At 37.5% G+C, this 24,252-nt stretch overlaps 1 protein-coding gene across 1 annotated transcript in view; it reads right to left on the reverse strand.

Annotated features, from left to right (window-relative positions):
• Nucleotides 1-1,351: 1,351 nt before the first annotated feature.
• Nucleotides 1,352-24,252, reverse strand: part of LOC109096549 (inositol hexakisphosphate and diphosphoinositol-pentakisphosphate kinase 1-like) — a 30,682-nt gene continuing 7,781 nt past the window's right edge. Inside the window, exons 7-31 of the mRNA XM_042728245.1 lie at nt 23,417-23,518; nt 22,948-23,109; nt 22,670-22,791; nt 22,454-22,555; nt 22,224-22,310; nt 22,054-22,129; nt 20,195-20,304; nt 19,549-19,634; nt 19,337-19,462; nt 18,286-18,407; nt 18,011-18,193; nt 17,762-17,903; nt 17,440-17,663; nt 15,930-16,057; nt 15,714-15,828; nt 14,972-15,079; nt 14,693-14,806; nt 14,430-14,570; nt 14,189-14,282; nt 13,202-13,327; nt 10,345-10,407; nt 4,940-5,166; nt 3,376-3,513; nt 3,161-3,274; nt 1,352-1,372 (exon numbers count right to left, since the gene is read on the reverse strand). Coding sequence (XP_042584179.1) covers nt 3,436-3,513; nt 4,940-5,166; nt 10,345-10,407; nt 13,202-13,327; nt 14,189-14,282; nt 14,430-14,570; nt 14,693-14,806; nt 14,972-15,079; nt 15,714-15,828; nt 15,930-16,057; nt 17,440-17,663; nt 17,762-17,903; nt 18,011-18,193; nt 18,286-18,407; nt 19,337-19,462; nt 19,549-19,634; nt 20,195-20,304; nt 22,054-22,129; nt 22,224-22,310; nt 22,454-22,555; nt 22,670-22,791; nt 22,948-23,109; nt 23,417-23,518 — 2,838 coding nt within the window. The 3' untranslated portion in view covers nt 1,352-1,372; nt 3,161-3,274; nt 3,376-3,435. The remainder of the gene's footprint in view (nt 1,373-3,160; nt 3,275-3,375; nt 3,514-4,939; nt 5,167-10,344; nt 10,408-13,201; nt 13,328-14,188; nt 14,283-14,429; nt 14,571-14,692; nt 14,807-14,971; nt 15,080-15,713; nt 15,829-15,929; nt 16,058-17,439; nt 17,664-17,761; nt 17,904-18,010; nt 18,194-18,285; nt 18,408-19,336; nt 19,463-19,548; nt 19,635-20,194; nt 20,305-22,053; nt 22,130-22,223; nt 22,311-22,453; nt 22,556-22,669; nt 22,792-22,947; nt 23,110-23,416; nt 23,519-24,252) is intronic.

Below are 24,252 nucleotides of genomic sequence, written 5' to 3' on the forward strand. Positions count from 1 at the left end.
GACATGATCACTTTATATGATGAAGAGATTTCATTTAGGCTTTTCTACACTGAACAAAACCATACATAGAGCACATCAAATATGATAAATAAAAGCTCAAACATGCTTGTTTGACATGATCTGAGCTTGCATTTACCATATCTGATGTGCTCTATTTATTTATGTTGATCAATTTTAATATGTGAATAAAAGCCTAAAGTATATCTGTTCGTCAAATTCATTATATTAATTACTTCTAGAATGTCATTATGAATATTTTGAAGCATGAAGCTTTCCATGGAGGGATAGAAATCTCTCTGGTTTTATTAAAAACATCTTCACTTGTGTTTTGAAGATGAATGAAACTTAATGGGTTTTTGATGAATTGATGACGAATTTTGGGTAACTATCCCTTTAATATGCATTTAGCTATGTAAGTTCATTATTCAAGAGTTCAGCTTGACTGATATCAAATATAATGTCCCTTTGTAAAATATCTTCCAGACCAGCTAATGAAGAAAACTGCAGTCGTTTGGAGACGAGGAAGATAATATGTGCACATAAAAATGTTTCAGTGCATCTAAGAGCTTATGTTTGATCACTGGCCGTTTGACTAGAGTGACGCGTTACACACGAAGCATCTCTGAACGACACTACAGAATTAAACACATTGAGAGTTTATTAAGATTTCCAACATGAGCATTTGCGCTTTGTGTTCAACAAGTGGGGCTCTGTTTCCTCAGCTTCCCTTGGCAAGTCCCACTTTGACTCTGAGACGGGGTGAAGGACACACGTATGAGGGAGCTGCCCGGTCTGTGTTTCCTTCACGGCTCAGGCACATGTGGAGATCCCACTTCTAGAGGAGTGCCAGGGTGAGGAAGGGTCCCCGGGCTTCCCCTCCACACGTCGAGCGTTTCCTGGGTATCAAAGAACTCATCCGGCTCCTCAGGGGTGAGCGGGGTCTGGGCGCTGGAGCCGGCCTCTGAGCTGCTCTCTCTGAGCTCCGGGAGCACAGGCAGGGAGCCGGACGGCCTACAGAAGGACTCTGTTGGCGGACTGTCGGGCTCAGCGGGGGCCGGACTTGGCGCTTCATCACAGCAGGGGCTCTCTGTAAGACACTGGCCTGCAGAGTCTGTGCTGTCCACTGCTATTTCACTGGGTCTCTCCAGGATGGGGGATGGTATTGACGGGTGGGGGTCCTCGGAGGGGAGGCTGGTTTCAGATGTGGAGGACACGCAGTGGCTGTTGTTGTGAGGGGCCGCGTGGATCTCCTCACTGCTCTGCGGTGTGAGGGTGATCTTCTCACTGAAAATCAAAAGCGTGGAGATGTCACACCCTTTGTGAGACAAGAGGCCCCCGCTCTACACCACACTACAGGAGAGACCACTGCTGTCTGCACAGAGAAATACACACAAACACACACATATTAATTGGCTCATTTTGCAAAAAAAAAAAAGAGGTGCCATTTGTGTCTTGTGTGTCTCGTGTGTGTGTGTGTGTGTTACTGTGTGTGTGTGTGTAAAAATTACTTTAACAATGAATAGTTTATGCCAGCTTTTTCTGTTACTATTGGCATTCTTCTAAATGCGTCAACATAAATACAGTAACTTTACTTTGATTCAAATTTTTTATTTATTTCTATTATCATGAGTATGCCTCCTTTGCCTTTTTTCAGCCGTGTTTTCACTGCTTTTTGCTGTTATAGCAAATATTGACATTTTGAAAAAATATATGAAAATTAAGAACTAGCATTTCTTCTATTTGTATTTTTGGGAATTCTAGTGACCATATTATTAAAATGAATTAAAGTTGTGACCCAGATTGGCACATCAACTATCACGTTTTCTCTTTTGAAAGTCAGCAGGACTCTGTAATCCTACCCTGTGAAAAAGATATACACTTTAGCATACAGAACTATTAAAAAGAATACTTCTTAAAGAAATTATATACTTTTTAATGTAGTGTGAACTGACTGTAAAATTTTAGGACACTTAATTGCATGCTAAATGCAAATAAATGAAAATTTACTATAGTTTAAATGGTAACTTTAGTTTAGGGACTAATTCTCACTATTAACTAGTTGCTTATTAGCATGCCTATTATTAACATATTGGCTGTTTATTGTGACCATATTCTACATCCCTAATCCCATTACCTAAACTTAACAACTACCGTCCTTAACTATTAATAAGCAGCAAATTAGGAGTTTATTGAGGCAAGTCATAGTTAATGGTTTGTTAATAGTGAGAATTGGACTTTAAAATAAAGTGTGACTGTTTAAATTTATATTAAATGCAATTAGTTGGACTTAAGAGTGCTTTTTTTAACTACTAAAATGGACTTAAGTACAACTTATGTAATTTCATAATTCTGTTGTCTATAAAACATGCTGCAATGATAAGCAATTATGGTAAAATATACTGTAATGTCTATTGAAACTTATGTCATGTATTTAAATATATTTGTAATTATAAATTAGTAATGAAGCTTCAAGTTGGTACTTTAAAATATATTCACTTTAAATGTAATATCAAATAACGCACTAGTTAAAATTAGAATCAGGCACTTTACATGTGCCTTAGTATGTTAGTAAACAAAATAAGTCTCCTTCTTTAAAGCCTGTCAAAAGATAAATAAAACAATGAATTAAAATACACATTACACACACTTTTTACACACTGTCAGGAATGTGTTCTTTCTGTAAGCAGACTTTTTATTACATTAATACAGCATTATCTGCAAGAGCAGTTTTTTAAATATACTGTTCAGATTTGAAGTGCTCTACAAGTGTGCATTCAACACCCTGAAGCTGACGACTTCTTCAAAGGGGGCTTCAATACAAGTTATAGCCTCATATTTTTCACAACTTTACTGTTGTGATTAAAATGTTAGCACTGTTAACATACTTCGGAATAGTAAACAACTGATAACTGAAAAGTTTGTTTAATTAGCACATGTCAAATAAAAGTCAACCCCTTTACTATCAACGTTGTTACTTTGTTGAAGGCATAATTATATTAACATACAAATTCATGAATTTAGCTTGCAATTTCACTGGTATTTGTTACCACTTAAATATCAAATGTACATCTGTTCCATGCAAAATATGTAACATATGTTAAAACAATGAGTGCTGAGAGAGTTTTCTCCATGTGGAGTAGCTAAGGGCAGCAGTACTCACACCAGGGCGGCCGATCAGAGCGCTGGCGCAGTGAAACAGAGGAGGACAGCACTCTGTGAGGGATGTAGGAGTCCCCTGTGGGGTGGTTCTGGGAGTCAAACATGGCTGAGAGAGCTACAGGAGGGGAGGCAAACACACATCCAGTTAGGACACTGCTGCATTATATTTCAGTGTCAAGACAACTGAAACTGTTAGAGTGGTGCTATGGGCATTACCTCTGGTTGTCCTGGTGTGGGAATCTCCTGCATTCTCACACACAGTCGTCAGGAACTCATTCACTTGCTTGAGTGAGAGTGAGTTGTGGAGGGTCTCCAGGGGGTAGATGGAGGGCACCATGGAGCAGCCTTCAAAACCTGCAGAAGAGAGAAGTGATGAGAGAAGACAGTCCTCTATCCAGACATCAGTATGCACCCAGAGTGACACAGCAGTCTATCACCACCGAACCAGTGTCAGTAGTCATTCCACCTACTGCCAAACCCTTGTTAGTGACAGAACCACAGTCACGGGAGGGAAACATTCAGATACACTGTACACACACACAAACAAACCCACCACATCCTCTTCATTCGAGAACACACCACATCATTCATTCAAGACTTGTTGTGTATTACATAGGAATTCTAAATCTACATTTAAAAGTTATACAATTAGTAGTTATGTCACACTCTCATACACAACTTTAAGTAAAACCGTAGTTGTTAGTCTCTATGCACTTCTTTTAGTTGAAAAACCACACTCTTAATGTAGATTAAAGCAACACACATAAATTAGGAGGGAGCTGGCCGAGACAATAATAATAAAAACAGGAATGAATGTGAGAACTGCACCTGTGGATCATCATGTAATCAGAGCATGAATTTTATAAAAGATGACAATGCATCACTTATGACTATTACTTATGAAAATGACTTAGGAATCTGGAGAAAAATCAAAATAATAACATAATGTGCATGTGTGATTATGTATGAAGTAATAGATGTTTAATTAATTATTGTTAGTAAAAGTGAAAACTGAAAAATCCCAGTTGGAAGAGAGAATTACAATGTTTTTTTTTTCAAATTCCTGAAAGCTTGTGGCATGAACATCATATGCCACTATCATGCAAGTCAGTCATTTTTTGACACGTCAGAGAGCCGATGTGACTGTAAGCTGACACAGTTGCAATCAGATGCCACTCCACACACCCCAACACACAGCCACTCCAGCCTCTTCTGTACAGAGCACTGAATTTGAATCTGTTTTGTTCTCTATTTCAAAGGTTTTGAAGTGTACCAAACTGCCAAACAAGATTACTTTTTAATTAAATTTTTTATGAATTAAATCTGTCTGGGACCTTTAACAAAAGTCATTTACAATCTTTTGTATATTGGAATTAATTTCTCTCAAAAAGTCTGAAATATCACCTAAGAGGTAAAAACATTATTTTGTTTTCTTTTATTACGAGAGGAACTGAAAGTACTACACTACCATTCAAAAGTTTGAAGTTGGTAAGATTTTTTATGTTTTTTTTTTTTTAAGTCTATTTTGCTCACCAATTCTGTATTTATTTGATCATAAGTACTGTAAAAACAGCAATATTGTGAAATATTGTTACAATTATTATTACAAAACCTAATATCGCAAAAAAAAGACATCCTACATAAACTTCAATATGTTAAAAAAAGAAAAAAAAATCTGAACTGTGTCATTGCAAGCTGCTTTTCCCAAAAACACAAACATGCTTCAAACAGCAGAGGCGCTATAGAGCAAAGCTAAGGCGGCTGTGGTAGCGGCCATTACTGCAGTCACGGCACAGCAGGGCACGGAGGGACCTCCACAGGGCTGACCGTAGAGGTAATCTAGTGGGTCCTGGCCAGAGATTAACCAGTTGCGGAAGAGGCGGAGATGGTAGGAGCACTGATGGAGGTGGTGGGCAAAAGCACTGTCCAAACAGAACGGGTGGCCAATATTGGGGTCGGTGGAAAAGCGCCTCAGCAGCTGGGCTACCTGGTGCTCTTGCAGGGTTTCTGAGGAAGAAGAGGCAGAGCAAGGAAGAAAAGAGAAGAGTGGAGAGTAGGGGGTTTGAAAAGCAGACGGGTAAGGGCATGGGGTTCTTATGGGGACATAGTGGACAGTGATTACCGTGTCATTACTTAGCATGCTCTCAGAAAAACTCCCCACAACAGGTCCCACAGGGTTTAACAGACACTTCTCCACATTTAAACACACCTAAATAAAGGCGACTTCGCCTGAGCGACTGGTCACCAGCAGATAATCCCAAGCAGACACACAGCATCTCTTAAATCCGTTGTAGTCCACAGCCTTCATTCACAAACAATGTACTATGCAGAGGAAACAGTACCATCTCCTGAAGTCAGCATCCATTGATTAAAGTACAAGACCACAAGGGATTCAAGGAAGTCACTAAACTATACACTGAAATGGTCTACATACCCACACTGACATCTAGAACTTCAAAACAAATCCATTTTTCCTTAAGCGTGCATATGGACACTGTATCGACCTGACTGAATTAAAGCTGCGGTGGGACAAAGATCTATCATTATCCGAGTCAGACCACCATACAGGTGTTTGAACCGCTGTGGCAGAAGTGTCATCCTGTGTGCCTAAAGTGAATAAAGTGCTCAGAGGAGTCAAACATCACACCCCTAGTAGACTACACTATAAGTACACTACACAAACAACTTTGGGGTCAGTAGGACATTTTTTCTTTAAAAGAAATACTTTTATTCAGTAAGGATCCATTCAATTGACCAAAATTGATAGTAAAGATATTTATAATATTAAAAAGATTACTATTTCATATAAATTCTGTTCTTTTAACTTTCTATTTATCAAAGAATCCTGACAAAGTGTTTTTATAAAAATATTAAGCAGCACAACCGTTTTTAATGTTGATAATAATAAGAAATGTTTCTTGAGCACCAATTCATCATATTAATAGCTGCTGAAAATTTACCAGCTTTACCATCAGAAGATTTTTACAAATATTTTTAAATAATAAAACAGAAAATATTTACTTTAAATTGTAATAATATTACTGTTTTTACAGTATTTCGATCAAATAAATACAGCCATGGTGAGAATAAAGACTTAATCTTACTGACCCCAAACTTTTGAACGCAAGTGTAAAATCCATTTATATAGATCTTTACCATAACCACCACTTTTGGTAATTTTGCTGACTGTTACAAAATCTAGATTTTTTTTTTGAACATTTGAATATTTAAAGGGATAGTTCACCCAAAAATGAAAATTATGTCATTAATGACTCACCCTCATGTCGTTCCAAACCCGTGAGACCTCTGTTCATCTTCGGAACACAGTATAATATATTTTAGATTTAGTCCGAGAGCTTTCTGTCCCTCCATTGAGAATGTATGTACGGTATACTGTCCACGTCCAGAAAGGTAATAAAAACATCTTCAAAGTAGTCCATGTGACATCAGAGGGTCCGTTAGAATTTTTTGAAGCATCGAAAATACATTTTGGTCCAAAAAATATCAAAAACTACGACTTTATTCAGCATTGACTTCTCTCCCGGGTCTGTTATGAGCGCGTTCACAACACTGCAGTTTAGCGATATCCGGTTCGCGAACGAATCACTCGATGTAACCGGATCTTCTTGAACCAGTTCACCTAATCGAACTGAATCGTTTGAAACGGTTCGCGTCAACAATAAGCATTAATCCACAAATGACTTAAGCTGTTAACTTTTTTAACATGGCTGACACTCCCTCTGAGTTCAAATAAACCAATATCCCGGAGTAATTCATTTACTCAAACAGTACACTGACTGAACTGCTGTGAAGAGAGAACTGAAGATGAACACCGAGCCGAGCCAGATAACGAACGAAACATTGACTCGTTCTCGAGTCAACAACCGTTTGCATCGGTTTTCGGATCACCGGTAGTGATGGGAAGTTCTGTTCTTTTCCGGCGAACCGGTTCTTTCGGACAGTTTTGATTCAATAAACCGGTTGCCGAAAACGGTTCACCAGTTCTTTTGCGCTCGACGTAATGACTTCATTGGCGACGATTGCCCTTGATTCAAGCCTTCGGTTTACCCGCGCTCATAACATTAGCACAGAATCAGTTCAGAATCAATCACCAAAAGAACCAGTTCGGTTCAGACGCGCTGTGTGTCAGTCTGCTTCACGCATGCGCAGTATCATCAGCTCCTCAGTTCTCGAATCGGACGCGTCCGACAGAAACGGTTCTTGACTCGAGTCAATGTTTCGTTCGTTATCTGGCTCGGTTCAGTCAGTGTACTGTTTGAGTAAATGAATTACTCCGAGATATTGGTTTATTTGAACTCAGATGGAGTGTCAGCCATGTTAAAAAAGCTAACAGCTTAAGTCATTTGTGGATTAATGCTTATTGTTGACGCGAACTGTTTCAAACGATTCAGTTCGATTTGGTGAACTGGTTCAAGAAGATCCGGTTACATCGAGTGATTCGTTCGCGAACCGGATATCACTAAACTGCAGTGCTGTGAACACGCTCATAACAGATCCGGGAGAGAAGACAATGCTGAATAAAGTCGTAGTTTTTTGATATTTTTGGACCAAAATGTATTTTCGATGCTTCAAAAAATTCTAACGGACACTCTGATGTCACATGGACTACTTTGAAGATGTTTTTATTACCTTTCTGGACGTGGACAGTATACCGTACATACATTCTCAATGGAGGGACAGAAAGCTCTCGGACTAAATCTAAAATATCTTATACTGTGTTCCGAAGATGAACCGAGGTCTTACGGGTTTGGAACGACATGAGGGTGAGTCATTAATGACATAATTTTCATTTTTGGGTGAACTATCCCTTTAATTATTTAATTAAAAAAAAAATTACTTATTTCAATCATTTGAAAATAATACAAAACCAATTATTCCATTTGTGCAGTGTTGTTGTAAAAGTTGTTAATTAATGCAATTTACAAGGGACAATCTATTTAACAGCTGAGGTGATAAAAAAAATTCAGACAACAGTCTGAAAAAAAGTGCATACTTGAGTTTTATCAGATTAACAGTATGTCATTAAATCATAACCAATGCTTCCAAAATATATCATGCCGTGTATTTTCTGTTTAAGTCAGTTAATTATATTTGCTACACCATACTCTACACTTACTCCTTGCAAACATTTGAGCTTTTTAAGATTTTAATAAAGACATTATACAGTCTCTTTATAAAGCGGTTTCATCGTGTACCATTGGGAGGTTTAACTATCCTCGAGGGGACATTTGATCCCCACCTGACCTGTATGTGTCCACACATTACCAGGAAAACACACAAATGTATAATTAAGCAATTCAGAGACATGAAGGTAAAGAGTATTTCTTAATAACTACAGAAACATAATTAGGTTGGACGAAAGGCTCCTACATGAAATGTTTGAGAGCTGGATGGCTTGGAATGTGTGGTGGGTAGAGTGTGTGGGATCTGGCAGGGAATGGGGATTGTGTAGGTGGATCAGGTCTGCCTGAGATATACTGAACACATACAGAACTGTGTCCAGATATCCCTACAGTACTGTACATAACACACTGCAGTAATTCACATCACTTCACAAGCGACTCTTTTACATTGTTCTTGACCTTTGTTATCACCTCTATTCAGGTTTGTTTATGCTAGACAACATCTCCGGACATCCTCTTGATCACAACATATGCAAAACCGAGAGAGAAAACACTGATAATCTTAACCCATACAACATCAACATGCGGTTTATACACAGCACATGTGCCTATCAATGAAGTGTAGAGAACCACTCCTTGGCTGCATAGCTCAACATTTACAACATTTAACATAATAGTAATTCACAACAACATAAGTTTTAAATAAAATTGGAGAGAAGATTAATTGAATACAAGAGTGACAGATGAACCATTTCCCTGTGAACTATCACTTTCTGCTACAGTTAAATACAGTGAAAAACACTGTCTAACAGTACCAGAGCAATGACAACTGTTGACAGCGGAAGGGTTCAGTCATGGTGTCCAGTAGTGGTTCAGATTCATTATCTTGAGTATCTATTCATAATTGTATTACCAAAAAACAACAACAAAAAAAACCAAGATCTTAATCAGTAGTATTTGTACTTTTTCAGCACGAATATCAAAACATCCTTATATTACAAGCTAAATCTAATTACAATATTTCAATGAAACATTACAACTTGTTTGCAAAGAATATATCTTGAATTAACATATTTTTGTTTTAACAAATTAATTAAATTAAAGATATTCTTTCTGACACATTACTGTTCAAAAGTTTGGGTTCAAAAGTTTTTTTTATTTTTATTATGTTTTTAAGGGCTGTTATAGTAACCAAGGCTGCATTTATTTGATAAAAAAATAAAAAAATATTGTGAAATATTATTACAATTTATAATAGCTCTTTTCTTTTTTATATCATAAAATGTAATTTATTCCTGTGATGGAAAAGCTGAATTTTCAGCAGCCATTATTTCATTCTTGAATCTCCCACGATCCTTCAGAAATCTGGAAACTGGTTCTCGAGTAACATTTCTTATTATTAACACTGAGATTATGCTGCGTAATATTTTCGTGGAAACTATGATACAATTTTAGGATTATTTTATTAACAGAACAGCATTTATTTCAAATAAAAATCTTTTGTAACATTATAAAGGTCTATACTATTACTTTTATTCAGCAAGGATGAAATCAATCGATCAAAAGTATTAATTTCTTTCAAGAAAAAAAAAAATCTACTGACCCTACACTTTTGAACGGTAGTGTACCTTATTTAATTTTGCTTACCAAATGTAAAAGAAGACAAAAATACTGATTAAGAACATGAATTTTTGCAGTGTAATACACCCACCTTGCCACAGACTTGTGCACATACAATCACAGGAAACAAACACGTGCTTAAACTCATTCCCACAAACAGTCATCCGTAACTGATTAACACTGGGTGAGAGTGAGAGATGTCCGCAGGAGGCTACAGATAGCGATAGTGGTGGATATGGGAAGGGTTTGAGACTTTGTTGAATGGTTAAAAAGTTGATGAAACTGGAGAGGTCGAAGGAAACATGGCAGAAATCATGTCAAAACAGAAGAACATTTCCAAAATGAAATGAGTTTTCCATTGACATGCAAAACAAAGGAAGGTGGAGGAAGTGGAAATATACTTGAAGAGAAGCAGACGTACCATTAGTCGGATGCTTTGCAAACGACACAGAAAATCGCTTTACTGCCGGCATAGACAACAACTCTGAGGAAATAAAAAAGGTCACTAGAGTTACCATATTTTACAGTACACCTGTACAGGATGGGGATGGTGTTACAGAGCTGAAGGTGTGAGACTGAGGATAGTAGGGTGACTGAGGGGTGTAAGGCTACTGGCTACAGGTACTGCGACTACAGACAGAAAGCAGTGTTTAGTGTCTAAATACTTTTAGCTAAAGAGTGAGAATGTTTCTTATTATTTGGAAGTAAGATGTTAATCTCACAGATGGGTTCACTGAGGCTATTCCTAGCTCAGGTAGAGAAAATAAACTCTTAAATAAAAAAAGAAAAAAGAAAATGACAATAAGAGGATAGATCTTTATCCTAACTGCTTAAATGTCTTCATAGAGTTGCCACAATAAATTAGTGGATCTATTTATAACACTTTAGCTGCAGTAATATTTATGGGCACTTCTCTACTATAAATACAGATGCCATCTTATCAGACGTCATCTCTGAGAACAAACAAAATGGTGGACAGAAGCATGAAAAGCTGGAGACGGTCCGATCGACCCTTCGCTTCTCTAATATACAGTAAGCAGCTCTGAGAGCCTGTAGTGTAACAGCACATGCCTTCACAGGACACAACCACACACAACAGTGAAGACAAAGAGACTGGGGATTGTGCTAGATGACCGATGACGGTCCTAGAGACCAGCCAGAGATTTTAACTGAAGCTAGTAAGGTTAAATGAACAGGCTCATGTATATGACAGCAACAAATGAGAGACTGAAGTTATAAATGCAAAACAGCAGCAAACAAAACAAGACAAGAAATGGGAACAGAAACAGGGAGAACTCCAAACAATGTCACACTGACACCTTGTGGACAAAAGGTTTCACCGCGAGCGAACAAACTGAACATTCTGGAAGGAATCGGGATGTGAGAGACAATTTGTCAATGCAATTTCAGATAAGATTTCAAATAAGGGTGAAATCCGAAGTTAATGGCCACTTATCAAATTTAGTAACAATTTCAATACCCAAATAATGGGTCACACTGAAAAAATAAGATTCAGTTCATTAACATTACATATCAAGACTAACAATTCCCAGTAATTTTTACAGTATGTATTAGTTTAGGTTAATGTCATTAATAATTCAAAATTCAAATTCATACTGTACATTAATTAAAGGGATACTCCACCCCAAAATGAAAATTTTGTCATTAATCACTTACCCCCATGTAGTTCCAAACCCGTAAAAGATTTGTTCGTCTTCGGAACACAATTTAAGATATTTTGGATGAAACCAGGGAGGCTTGAGACTGTCCCATAGACTGCCAAGTAAATAACAGTGTCAAGTTTCAGAAAAGTATGAAAAGCATTGTTGTTGAATAAAGTCATTATTTTTGTTTTCTTCGCTTACAAAAAGTATACTTGTCACTTCATAACGTTACGGTTGAATCACTGATTACAGATGCAGTATTCTGACGATGTCTTTCATACATTTTTATGGACCTTGACACTGTTATTTACTTGGCAGTCTATGGGACAGTCTCAAGCCTCCCGGTTTTCATCCAAAATATCTTAAATTGTGTTCTGAAGACGAACCTAGCTTTTATGGGTTTGGAACGACATGGGGGTAAGTGATTAATGACAAAATTTTCATTTTGGGGTGGAGTATCCCTTTAATGTTAAAAACTTGAAATGTTACAAATGTATTGATAATTCTAGATTAATAAATGATTAAGATTAATAAATGCTTTAAAATTATAATTTTATGTTAGCTACTGCATTAATTAGTGTTAACATACAGAACCTTATTGTGTAGTGTTAAAATCGATAAATCGATGTGATACAAATGCAATATACACTACTGTTCAAAAGTTTGGGGTCAAAAAGATTTTTTTAAAGAAATTCATACTTTTATTCAGCAAGGATGACCTGAATTGATCAAACATGACAGTAAAGACATTTACAATATTACAAAAGATCATGTATCGCATATTCATTATGTTCTTTTGATCTTTCTATTCTTCAAATCCTGAAAAAAAAAATTAGCAAGGTTTCCACAAAAATATTACGCAGCACAACTGTTTTCAACATTGATAGTAATAAGGAATATTTCTTAAGAACCAAATCAGTATATTAGAATTATTTTTATAAAAAGGATCATGTGACACTGAAGACTGCTAAAAATGAATACATTAACTTTTGAAATACATTCTAGTCCATAAAAAAAATATAATTTATAGAAAGCTGTTGTTAACATTTCATGTAACATTTTAAAATATTACAGTTTTTACTGAATTTTTGCGCATAAGAGACTTCTTACAGACCTCAAACTTTTGAATGGTGGTGTATCTGAGATCAAATTGTAAAATATGATCATGTAGCACAAACTTCTTTTATGTAGTGGAAGGCAAGAGTTTATATTCAGTTTGCTGTTCACAAAATCTACATTTTTACCATGTTTTTGATTCAAACTTTTTGGATTCCTGCAGTGGTACACAAACATATGTTTCCAATTAAATGATGTCAAAAATAAAACACTGCTCACAAAATATGACAAATGACAAAAAGACATAATTTCTGAAAGACAATGAATGCACTGTAGACTCCATGAGCTTCTGGACACCACACATTCAAGACCATGAAAATGAAACAGACGTGAAATATGAATATGACAGCGAGACGTGTGATACAGCATCAGGACCTGATGCAACTTAATCCTAAACTCCTACATTACCCACATTTACAGGAAGTGCCCTTCAACTTTAGTTTCTACCTTCTAAACTCTATTATCTCTATTAGAAAAGGAGCTGAACTGAGCACATACCGTCTTTATAGGTCAAACTGCCCGAGGAGAATTTTTTGCGGTGTGTGCGTGCGTAGTCCTGAAGGTTGGGGGCACTAGAGGAGCCCCCCAGGACGGTGGTGCTGAAGAGACCAGCGCACTGAGAGCCTGCAGAGGGGGTTAGATCATGGAATTAGTGTGCACTACAACCACATGCACTTATTAATCAAAACACAGCAGTTACTGCAGAGGGAGTGAGAGGATTATAAACTCATAATATATGACTCACACCAAAACCATTACAGTTTGGGGACATCAGTGATAGAGGCTAGTAGAGCTAAATCTAATTAACAAAAGACAGAAGCAATATTCTTGCCAGGGAGATACTTTACATCTATAAGAAACAATTATGACCAAAAAAAACAGCAACAACTATACAACAACTAAACAAATATAGTGAATTGGCAGATGAGTATGCTGAGTATACAAGTATTAGTGAACATCAGCGTTCACATGTCATTGATAGTTACTATATGATTACACAAATTAATCATTTCAAATCTACAGATAGTTAGGTATAAAATACGTCTTGACTTCATGCAGGATTATTTGCTCATTTACACCGTTGTCAAATGTGTTTTTTTCCATGCAAAGCTTTCAAGTTTTAAAACAGCAGTAAAATCATGGCACTTTCTTTCATAGGTAACAGCTTTGCGTAAAGACTAACTAAACTGTCATCAGAGATCACAGCACTAGTTTTAAATAGAGCAGAAACACAGAATGATCCCTTCAAGTTGTCTAAAAATAAACAGCATCCCACTCCCATACAACAAAGTCCATCTCTGTCTGGATCCAAAATGTGTATCCACCAATTTCCTTGGTAACGCCAATGAAAGCAGTGAGCTAATGGATTTTACATCCATCATGCAATATAGTGTTGCTTTGGATACAGAGGGTGAGCTCCTGTCACGGGGAAGAGATAAACAGCAGTTGTTGAGGCTGAATGAGGGACAGACACATGATACCAACCTAATCCGCTCTGCTTCATCTCTGGAGACTGACGTGAGCAGGAGGGGAAGAGGCGATAGCTGCCCCCTTTAGAGGACGAGCTTTCTGACAGGACCTGTGCACACACACAAATGAAGCACTTTTAAATCATAGTACATAAAACCCAGCCTGATTCTGTCAGTTTGACACCGCAGAGATTTAGAAAAGTATTTTTAAAGCACACTGTACAATGGTTGGCATAGTAAGTGGCTGAGTGTGATACCTCCATGGAGCCAGTCTTGCGATTCCGGATCAGAGGGGATTTCCTCTGTGTGCTCATGGTCTCTGAAAGGGGCAAAGCGCGGTCAGGCTCATCTCGCACAAGATTTTCCAAACTACCAGGGTCTGTTTGCTTCTGATCATTCTGTGTGAACACACACAAGCATAGACATGAAAATATCAGCAAATAAACCCAGATATTATGAGCTGAATAAAAATCTAATGCAATACATGATGAGAACACAGAACAAAGGAAAGTTTGTATACTTCAGCAGAGGCTGGTCGGAAGCCAAAGCCCATTGGAGCGCTCTCCTCCTCAGATACTTTGACCCCAGGGCTGAAATGCAGTTCCACATGGAAGCGCTCTTCAGAGGATGGGTCCTGAGTTAACACAATAACACAATTGTCACATTTCTTTGAAGTACTCTGTTGAAACTGCACAGTCCCCAGTCAACCATAAAACATTGGGAAGCTCAGTTATTACAGTTCACTTATGTTTTTTCTGTGCCTCAAAGGAGCTGAATGAACAGTGAGGGCTGGATGTACCTTATTGTTGTCTTCATAGAGCATAATAACGATCTGGGTCATGTAGTTGAGCTCAGTCACTTCACTCAGATAATCCATGGCCCTCTTCCACTGCTGGTCCTTCACCTCCTGAAACATCACATGCATCCTTTAACACTTAACTGAAACCACAGTGAAAGACAATTGCTTAAAATGTGTTTTTGTTCTCTCTTTTACATTTTTGGCATTTGTACTTCTGCTCTAGTTTCCATACTTATTTACTCTTGTGAAAAAGAAGTTAACATTAGCATGCCGTACATTTAAAAAGAGTACTTCTATGGAAATAATATACTCATGTGCAAACTGAATGGTAAATGCAATTAAATTAAAATGGATTACAGTTCAAATTCATATTAAATGAAAAAATGCTAATTTTTTTAGCCCACTTAAGTAGGACTTAAGTACATCAACATATGTCATTTCTAGGGGTGTAACGGTTCACAAAATTCACGGTTCGGTACTGTATGTTAAGGGAAGTTGGAGCTAAACTCTGCAGGGTAATGGCCCTTCAGGACCGAGTTTGGACACCCCGTCTTTAGTTAAAGTGTACTGCTGAACGTACTGACAAGCATTTATGTTAAACTAAAATATACTTTAATGTCATTTTTTGTTGAAACTTGTATGTCATGTATTTAAATATAGTTGTATTTACAAGCCTGTAATGATGAAGTTGGAATTTATTACATTTAAAATATATTAATTTCAAAAGTGCTATGATGCTTACATCCAATAGGCCACCATAACGGAAGATGCTAAGCAGGGAGTGGACATGACTCTCACTCGTGAAATACAGCCGAGTTCGGACATGCCTGCCTGGTGACAGCACTCCACGTGAATATCTGTGACACAAAGAGATGGACAAGTGTGAGCTTTCATGCTCAATAGGAGAGAGCAAATGAAAGAATGAAAGAGACAAGAGTGAAAAGACAGAGCATCTCACAGTGGATGCAGCTTGTTTACAGACTCGTCCTCATGTGTCCTCTGAAGGTCAAGCTGAATCTTCTTCACTAAAGGCAGACAGTAAGCATATGCAATATCCAACTTCTCCACCTTATTAATGCCGTACTCCTAAAAAAGTAGTTTGAAGGACAGTTGTAGTGCAGTTGAAGTACTAAAATAACTAAAACTTCATGAAATGTATATAAATATATTTTTTTAAAATAATAAAAATGACAAAAACACCAAAAATTACTAAAACTTTAACTAAAATTAAAATGACAACAGAAAATATTAAAATAAAATCTACTTTAAAATATTAACAAAAACTATAGTATATCAATGATACTACAATAACACAGATTATTAGTCGATAAGAGTCAACATACAGTGCATGCATAATTATTAGGCACGTTGATATTCTGATCATATTTTTTTCCAAGTACATTTTACCAATTCCATACCACGCCAATCTTAATAACTACTATTAATTTTGTATTTAATCATTTCTGAGTGATATATAATAGTAAGGTCTGGGAGTTCCTTTTTAATGCATCCTATCCTGAAAAGTCTGTCTTGCAGAGATTGGCTAAAAATGAGCTCCCAAAACTTACTGCCAGATTCCGGAAGATAAATTCTTCAGACACTGGTAGAAAGAGGATGTGGTGCTGGTCCTTCAAGAGTCACTATCAACTTATTTGTCTATAAAGCCTATAAAAACAATCAGTCTTCATGTATTTCACAACATTTCAGCTTTTGATTCTTATTAAGTATGGGAGAATTTTTAGGATTCTTTACCCAAGCAAAGTCTCTGAGAACCTGACAGCTTGCACTTCTGGAGACTCCATGTAGGTTGCAGTTCTGGAAAAATGTGGCGCTGGAGACTAAATTGTTCCTGATGGTATACACTAATTATTAATCATTTTGCAGTTAACTGTCTTTTCTTCTCCACCTGTTTTTTTTTCTAACCCTGCTGACCCAATGAGCATTTTGCTGTCCAGTGGTCATGCCTTAACCTTGCAATTTCTGTATTGCATTAGTTTTGAATATTTCAAATAGGCATTTGATAGTTTTTGACTTTTCAATCTGAGTTAAATCGCTTTTTTGGCTCCCTTATCTGTAAAAGAAAACCTGCCTAATAATTCTGCACACCTGATAATAAGGCGTTTTTCACTTCTAGCCTTCATGTATAATTATATATCACTCATAAATAATAAAATACAAAATTAATAGTAGTTAATAAGATTAATGTGGTTTGGAATTGGTAAAATGTAGTTGGAAAAAAAGAGTTTAAATAAATTAAATTCATTTCTAGATTTAACTTTTTGTTGTGGTGTCCAAGGGCTGGGTTATATGTGAAAAAATATTTAAACTGAACGCCCCCAGCCCCCCCCCCCCCAAAAGAAAGTAATAGCTAGTGCTAGCCAATATAGCTGGAGAAATATCAGTATTCTAAGAAACCTGTACGAGTTTTGTATGAGTTCACGTTTCTGAATTTCCCCACATTTCCTCACCTGTGGTATGACAACGTTGGCTAGTGCTCGAGAGAGCTTGAAGAGTTCCAATGTGTCCTCTAGGCCCAGAGAGCTGTTGTGCTGCACATCATACTTAACACAGTCGTAAATGTCAGGAATCTTGCTGATGTCATAGCGGCCGCTCTTCATGCGGAAGTCCCTTTCCAACTTAGACCAGCGCTGCAGCATCATCTCCAGTGTCTCACTGTGGTACAGCTGTAAATCTGAGAGAGGCAACACCAACTAATTTACTCAGATTGTTTTGGCCTTTTAAAGAGTGTTTTTCTCTCTCTCTTTTTTGACGTGAGCACAGAGCAATCACCTGCTGATTTGGGGTCTTCAAGTCTTTTGCGGATCTGTGAGGTGAGGCTCTGGACAAGGGTGTAGACTTGATCACACATACTAACTGGATTCTCCACAGCCTTCATAGAGTTCACCAGAGAGCTACTGCATGTTGGAGCCAGCTGGAGAAATAAAAGGGGTGAAGTGGACACAGATGTGTTCTCATATAAAGTCAGCATAGGGCTGAAATACACCCTTAGTTCAAAAGCTGTCTGATGCTTCGATTTACCCTGTCAAAGTCTTCTTCTGTGAAGATTTCGTCTTTCTGCATGATCTCATGAAGTCTAGCCTTAACCCTCTGCTGACAGCCACTGAGGGATTCGATATCGTTATCCAGCAGGCCGTTCATATTTGCACTCTTTACCATCTGGACCAGGATTGGTGTCAGTTCCCCTTCCAGTGCCAAGAGACCCTGACAACCAGACAACCAACACCGACATAACATTCTGTGATAACTTAATATCTTCAAACCTTAGACATCCTATATTGGTTGTGGCTAAAGACCTTTGCAAAGGCAGCAGCAGTCATTTGCACTCTGCCCTCATCAGAGGCATAGATCTTGAGGTCGTGCCGGTAGGTGCTGTGGAGCCTGAGCAGGCCGCAGCCTGGAAAGCCAGCATAATCCCCTACAAGTGGACAAGAACACAAGACTCACAGATGAACACTTGATGAGACTAAATAACCGTATAAAACTATAAAACTGAGGCAATCAACCCTGTTCCTGGAAACCCACTGTCTTGCTGGGTTTAGCTCCAAACCTAATCAAGGTCTTACTTGACAGTAAGAAGCGTGGGTGTTGGAGCTGGAACAAAACTCTGCAAGAAGGTGTCAGTAGGAGCAGGGTGGAACAAACCGATATACGTTAGGTGAACATGTCCAAGTTAACATGTCCAAAAGGTTAACAAGTCCAAAGACTGTAAATGTAATCATAACAACTGCAAATGGGTATAATTTGTTCTTAAATCTCATTCACCCCTGTGTTCAGTTTGAATTTGGCAACTTCAGTCACAAAACTAATCGGTAAGTAAAACATGACCTCAAATAAAATTTGCGAGATAAGGAAGAGCCAGAGTTTATCGGTGAACAACAGCTAAAATGTAAGTCTGATCTTTACACAAATGTATCAGAAGACAATACAGACATATGAACAACATATATTTTAAATTCTGCACAGAAAAGAAGAGGCAGAAATTATAACCAAGAACAAACAAAGAAAGAGGGAAGTGAATAATATGAAGACTGCTCAATAGGCACTGGGTTGCACTGAAGCGAACAAAGCTTTTACGGGTTTGGAACGACATGGGGGTAAGTGATTAATGACAAAATTTTCATTTTGGGGTGAGGTATCCCTTTAATCAATCACTTTTAGGTGTAATGTTTACAAGAGCTGTTGTATTAGAATGGTCTAAGGAGGAGTTTAAAACATGAGATTTGTGATCTCTAGATGTCCTTCATCATGAATTTCTGAGTCCACTAATGTGTGAAATAGGAAACAACCAGTGACGAATGTGTGTGTCCATAATCTTAAAAGACTAACAGACAGGAGACAGTCTACCTTGACCTCCAGGATACATGCAGCGAAAAGCCCTGCCGAGTTCTTCTGCCTGAACTCTGCCAGCTGGAGTCAGCTCTCCTCCCCACTTCAGCACCAGCAGTATGGAGGGGCCCTCCTTACGAGTATCTGCACACAACACACACAGCGGCACCATCATGCACGATATGATTGAAGCTAAAAGGGACACGTTTCCCAATCAGCAATGCTTATACCTTCCTCCTCACTGGATGTTTTGGGTTGTCCATGAGGAAGGTATGTTAGCTGCACTTTCCTATTGATTCCAGAGAAATGGCCATACCTGAAAAAAAAGATAGAGACCAGAGTTTAAAAAGGCCATATCCTTCAGGAAGTTTACTCTCCACCTCACTGTTTTTTTCTGATGTCTATATTAACATATAGCCACAAGGACATGCCAGATCAGCTGCTCTGAAATCCATCCAGCGCATCTTCACTATTTCAAAAAGAGTGATGCTTGACAAGGTTGTGAAAGGGGACACTGCGATTTCATTGTGTCACAGGACGAATCTTACTACTGACAATCTAAAAATACTGCATGTTGGAAATATCACTGAACATAGTGTTCATATATAACATCCATCAACTGAATCTCCTTTAAGACATGTTACAGATGTCTCCTTTGACACACTAGAAACATTATTGTATTTTTGTTGTTTTTCTGTAAGCAAGCATGTAAAGATTTGTTATGGCAATTAATGTATTGTTTCAGATAAAACCTTAACCAGTAAAAATGTAAATGAGACATGATGTATCTATTTCTTTGGAAAATATGTCATGTCACAAGACTGAAAGGAGGTGTGCCAGTTGGCATGGCCCAGTTGACGTCTTACATTAACGTACATTTCTAGAACAGTCTTAAGTTGTTCAAGCTTGGACGACTTCTCCTCTATTTCACAGTCAGTATGCTGTCCTATGTCTGCCAAAAGTGTCCTGGTAATGTCCAGAACTTCCTGTGGAAACAGCACAGCACAGATATGGAGTAGCACCAGAGTTTTTAACAATAAATTCAACATTTAAATGACTGGCTCACTATGCGGCCTCAGCAAACTTGCAAAAAGGCCTCGAAATGACTTAAAGTGATGCCAAACAAGACAAAACAGGTATTAAATTAACTAAAACACTAAAATATTGAGGTATTTCTTATTTATTTGTGCTAAACTCAGTCAACCTACTCAGAGTGGATTGAACTAACTCTGTTGAGCTGTTCTGAAACCGAAACCTCAAGAGTTTCCAATCTCAGTGTAAGTCAACACACACAACAAAACACAACACAGAACAATCAAAAACTCCAATCAGAAAAACAAAACTGGAACATTCATGTAAATAATAAACTCTAAAACACCATAGGCACTTTTATAATGAATATACATAAATCAAACTACCTTAGCCAGTAAATAACAAATGACTGGAAGAGTCATGTAGATACATTGGTTAAAAAGAGTGGGATACCATGAACATGAATAGCCTATTAGTTCAATAACCTACTGTTCTGCCAGGTTTCACCTGTGATATTATAACAATGATAAGAATTAAACTTGTATTGACTCTGAAGTTTTTGTCGGGAGCTGTTGCCATGTTGAATCGTAATATTGGAGCTCCATTGATCATGACTTTTCATAGTCGTGGTGCACGTGCTAAACTCAGAGTCAACCTACTCAGAGTTGATTGAACTAAATCATTTCAGCTGTTCTGAAAACGAAAACTCAGTTTCCCATCTCAGAGTAAGTCAACTCAAGAGTTCAAGTTTTAACTTGATTATAATGTTATACTAATGTTATACTAAAACTAAAATTAAAATAATGGGAAAAACCCTTAAGATAACATGTAGAAAGGAAAAAAATGCATCTTAAGCACACAGAATAACATAAGTGGACTTAGATTAAAAGTAGAAATTAGATTAATTGTGCAGCCCTACTTGAAATAAGAAAAAATGCTTAGTAAGAAAAGCATTTTTGCAGCGTGCATGAATAATTGTAGAGCATTGCGTTAGCAGCGCAACGGTAGTGGGTTCAATTACCAGGGGAACACATGTTAGGTAAAACAATGTTAGCCTGAATGCACTGTAAGTCGCTTTGGATAAAAGCGTCTGCTGAATGCGTATATGTAAAAATGTAAATGAATAAATGAAATATTTAAACATTGCTTGCGCTTTAAAAAGGGGGAGGAAACCGAAAGAAGCTCTGGGTTTAAGGAAGAAAACCTGCTCCCGACCAGGTTAGGTTCACAGTGTCAGTTACCATGGTAACGGACTCTGAGTATCTACCTTTTTCTTCAATGCGGAAGTAAGCCTATGGGTGAGACTTCCAGTTCATTAGCAACTACTGGTGAATAACGAGGAGAATAACAATATGATAGGACACACCAACTTTCAATATCAAGCAGCAAAACAAACTGTTTTGTACAGCTAAAAATAGCTGGACGCAGATGAGACCGGAAGCCACACCCATGGAATTTACAAATGGCCGCGCCCATTTTTACGACAAGAAAAAGGTGGATAAGTCCCCCCTTTCAGAAACGGGCTTGACTTACCCTGCTTTCTCAGTTTGACATACCTCCCATTCTGAAACGGAAAACCCAGAGTTTCCCTCATTTCAGGGTTAACATATTCAGAGTTTTCACTTAACCTCCTTTCTGAAATGGGCCCCTGGTTTAAATTCAACAAAACATAAAAAATGAATTATAATACATAAAACTGTTACCTGGAGTTGTTTGGGTTTCTTTAGCTTCAGCTTGCCCATTTTATACCCACCATATTTTTCAAAAAGCTCAAAGAACCTGGAAGAAAGGAAAAAGCACTAAATGTTACAATCTGGATCCTTTAGTCATGCTTTAAGTGATTAAGTCTATTGAGGAGATGACAAGAACACACATGGGATTCCGCACTTCCATCTTCATCTTCTGCTTTGGTGTACGATCTCCATGACGGATCACAGCAATCACACAGCGAAGCTCCATCCTAACAGACAGAACCACAAAAAAAGTCATTCTGATGCAATATCATAATTGGGTCACTTGGCATTTATTTTAAAGGAAGATGAATCTCACTACCATTAATGAATAGTGTAAACTACTTTAAAGAGTAAAAGATGTGATAAGTACATGGTCCCTGATGTAGTGGGTACAATAGGAATGTCCTCTGCCTCTGTAGGTATGGACCAGGGGATCTGGAACTGAGGAGCCAGCTCCCTCATCACAATATTTCTAAGAGAAAGAACAAGCCACACTCATCACGTGTTGTGCATTTTGTTAACTATATGTTAATCTGTTTAAATAACAAACATTGTGAATCTTATTCTGATTATCATTAGGATTTACCCCAGGATTTTAGCACAGTCATCATAGTACTTCATGGAATTCTTCACAAAGCTAAATCCATTGACATCACACACATATGAGTGGCCATTGGCTCGGAGAAGGTCGAACCCACACACTGTTTGCTAGAGTGAAATACGTTTTTGAGAATATTAACAGGTTTAACTGAGCTGTAAGAAAAAATGCCTTAAACTCTGAAGCCCAGAAAATGTAATCTATCAGAAACATTTTCATTCTGTACTTCTGTTTGAAGAAACCAAGAAACGAACAGCCCATCTGACCTTGAATGCCAGACACACTTTACGGGCCACAAGCTTCTCCATGGCAGTGAGCATGACTGGGTAGCGGATTTCTTTGCCTTCACTGTCTCGCTCAACTTTCCCGTCGAGAGCAGGGGACTTACGAGCCTCTGCGTGAGCGTAATCTGGCCCTACTGTATACACCTGTTACAAAACAAACACGCACAGAAGGAAAAAATAACATTTTCATTTTATGTTCAAAAGAGAGTCGTAAACAAAAAAAGGACAAAGACATTTTACAAATAGCATCAGTTTCCAGGGAAACAGCATAAGATGAATGAGAACTAATTCTAAGACACCAACCTGTCTGAGAAATGTTGCTGTGCCTCTAAAAATAGCAAATTTACAATTGAACTAAACAAAACAGAACAAAACTTTGCTCTATTCAGTAGATCAAGAGAAACAGGGTTATGCAATCCCTGGCTAAAGAAGATGCTAAATTATTTAGTACCTTTACATCTGTGCCATCAGTTGGCATAAACTCTTCATAGATATAGGAGCCAGTTTTCCTCACACTGCTCTCTGGAGAGTAAACACTACTTCTGCTCCCAATCTGAAACAGAGACACCTCCACACTCAAATCATTTACTTAACATTGTGCATTATGTACAGTATTCACAGTTTTGTTAATAAACTATAATTCATTTCATTGTAGGCAGTGCTAGGAAGTTACTATAAACACATCACAACCATTTAAGCTTTAAAACATTAAGAATTACAATTAAGGTAATAGCACCAAACACAAACACATACAACTAACTAAACCCTTAATCACTGTTAAAAAAGGATAACACTTAAGATGTTTGGGGTCAGATTGACCCCAAACATTTAAAGAGCGATTGCTTAAGGAAATATACATTTTTAATATGGAAAACCATATATCATTTTTTTTATTTACTTCTCAACTATACATTTTTGCTGTGTTTTTTTGGAAATTTTGAAGTTTTTTACCTATTTACTGCACAATTACATAACTAGGCCAAAAATTGGCACATGAAATATGATTTTTTAAAGAAAAAATCACTTAAATGATGATCTTAATTAAATCTAAATAGTTTTTGGACATTGCTCTATGTGTTAGGGATAGAATACTGCCATCTTTTTTTCTTCTAGTTAAAGAATTAAAGTGCAATGACCACATGTATCCAATAGAGGTCCATAGAGACTCATTCATTTTCACTTCATTTTTCTTGATGCTTCAACTTCTCCTCACAATTTCATGATATATATATTTTGTGAATATATATTTAAACATTTTGAAATACATCTGTATTTTTGTCAAAGTTA

The sequence above is a fragment of the Cyprinus carpio genome, chromosome B7 (assembly GCF_018340385.1).
Source record: "Cyprinus carpio isolate SPL01 chromosome B7, ASM1834038v1, whole genome shotgun sequence".
NCBI classification, from domain to species: domain Eukaryota; kingdom Metazoa; phylum Chordata; class Actinopteri; order Cypriniformes; family Cyprinidae; genus Cyprinus; species Cyprinus carpio.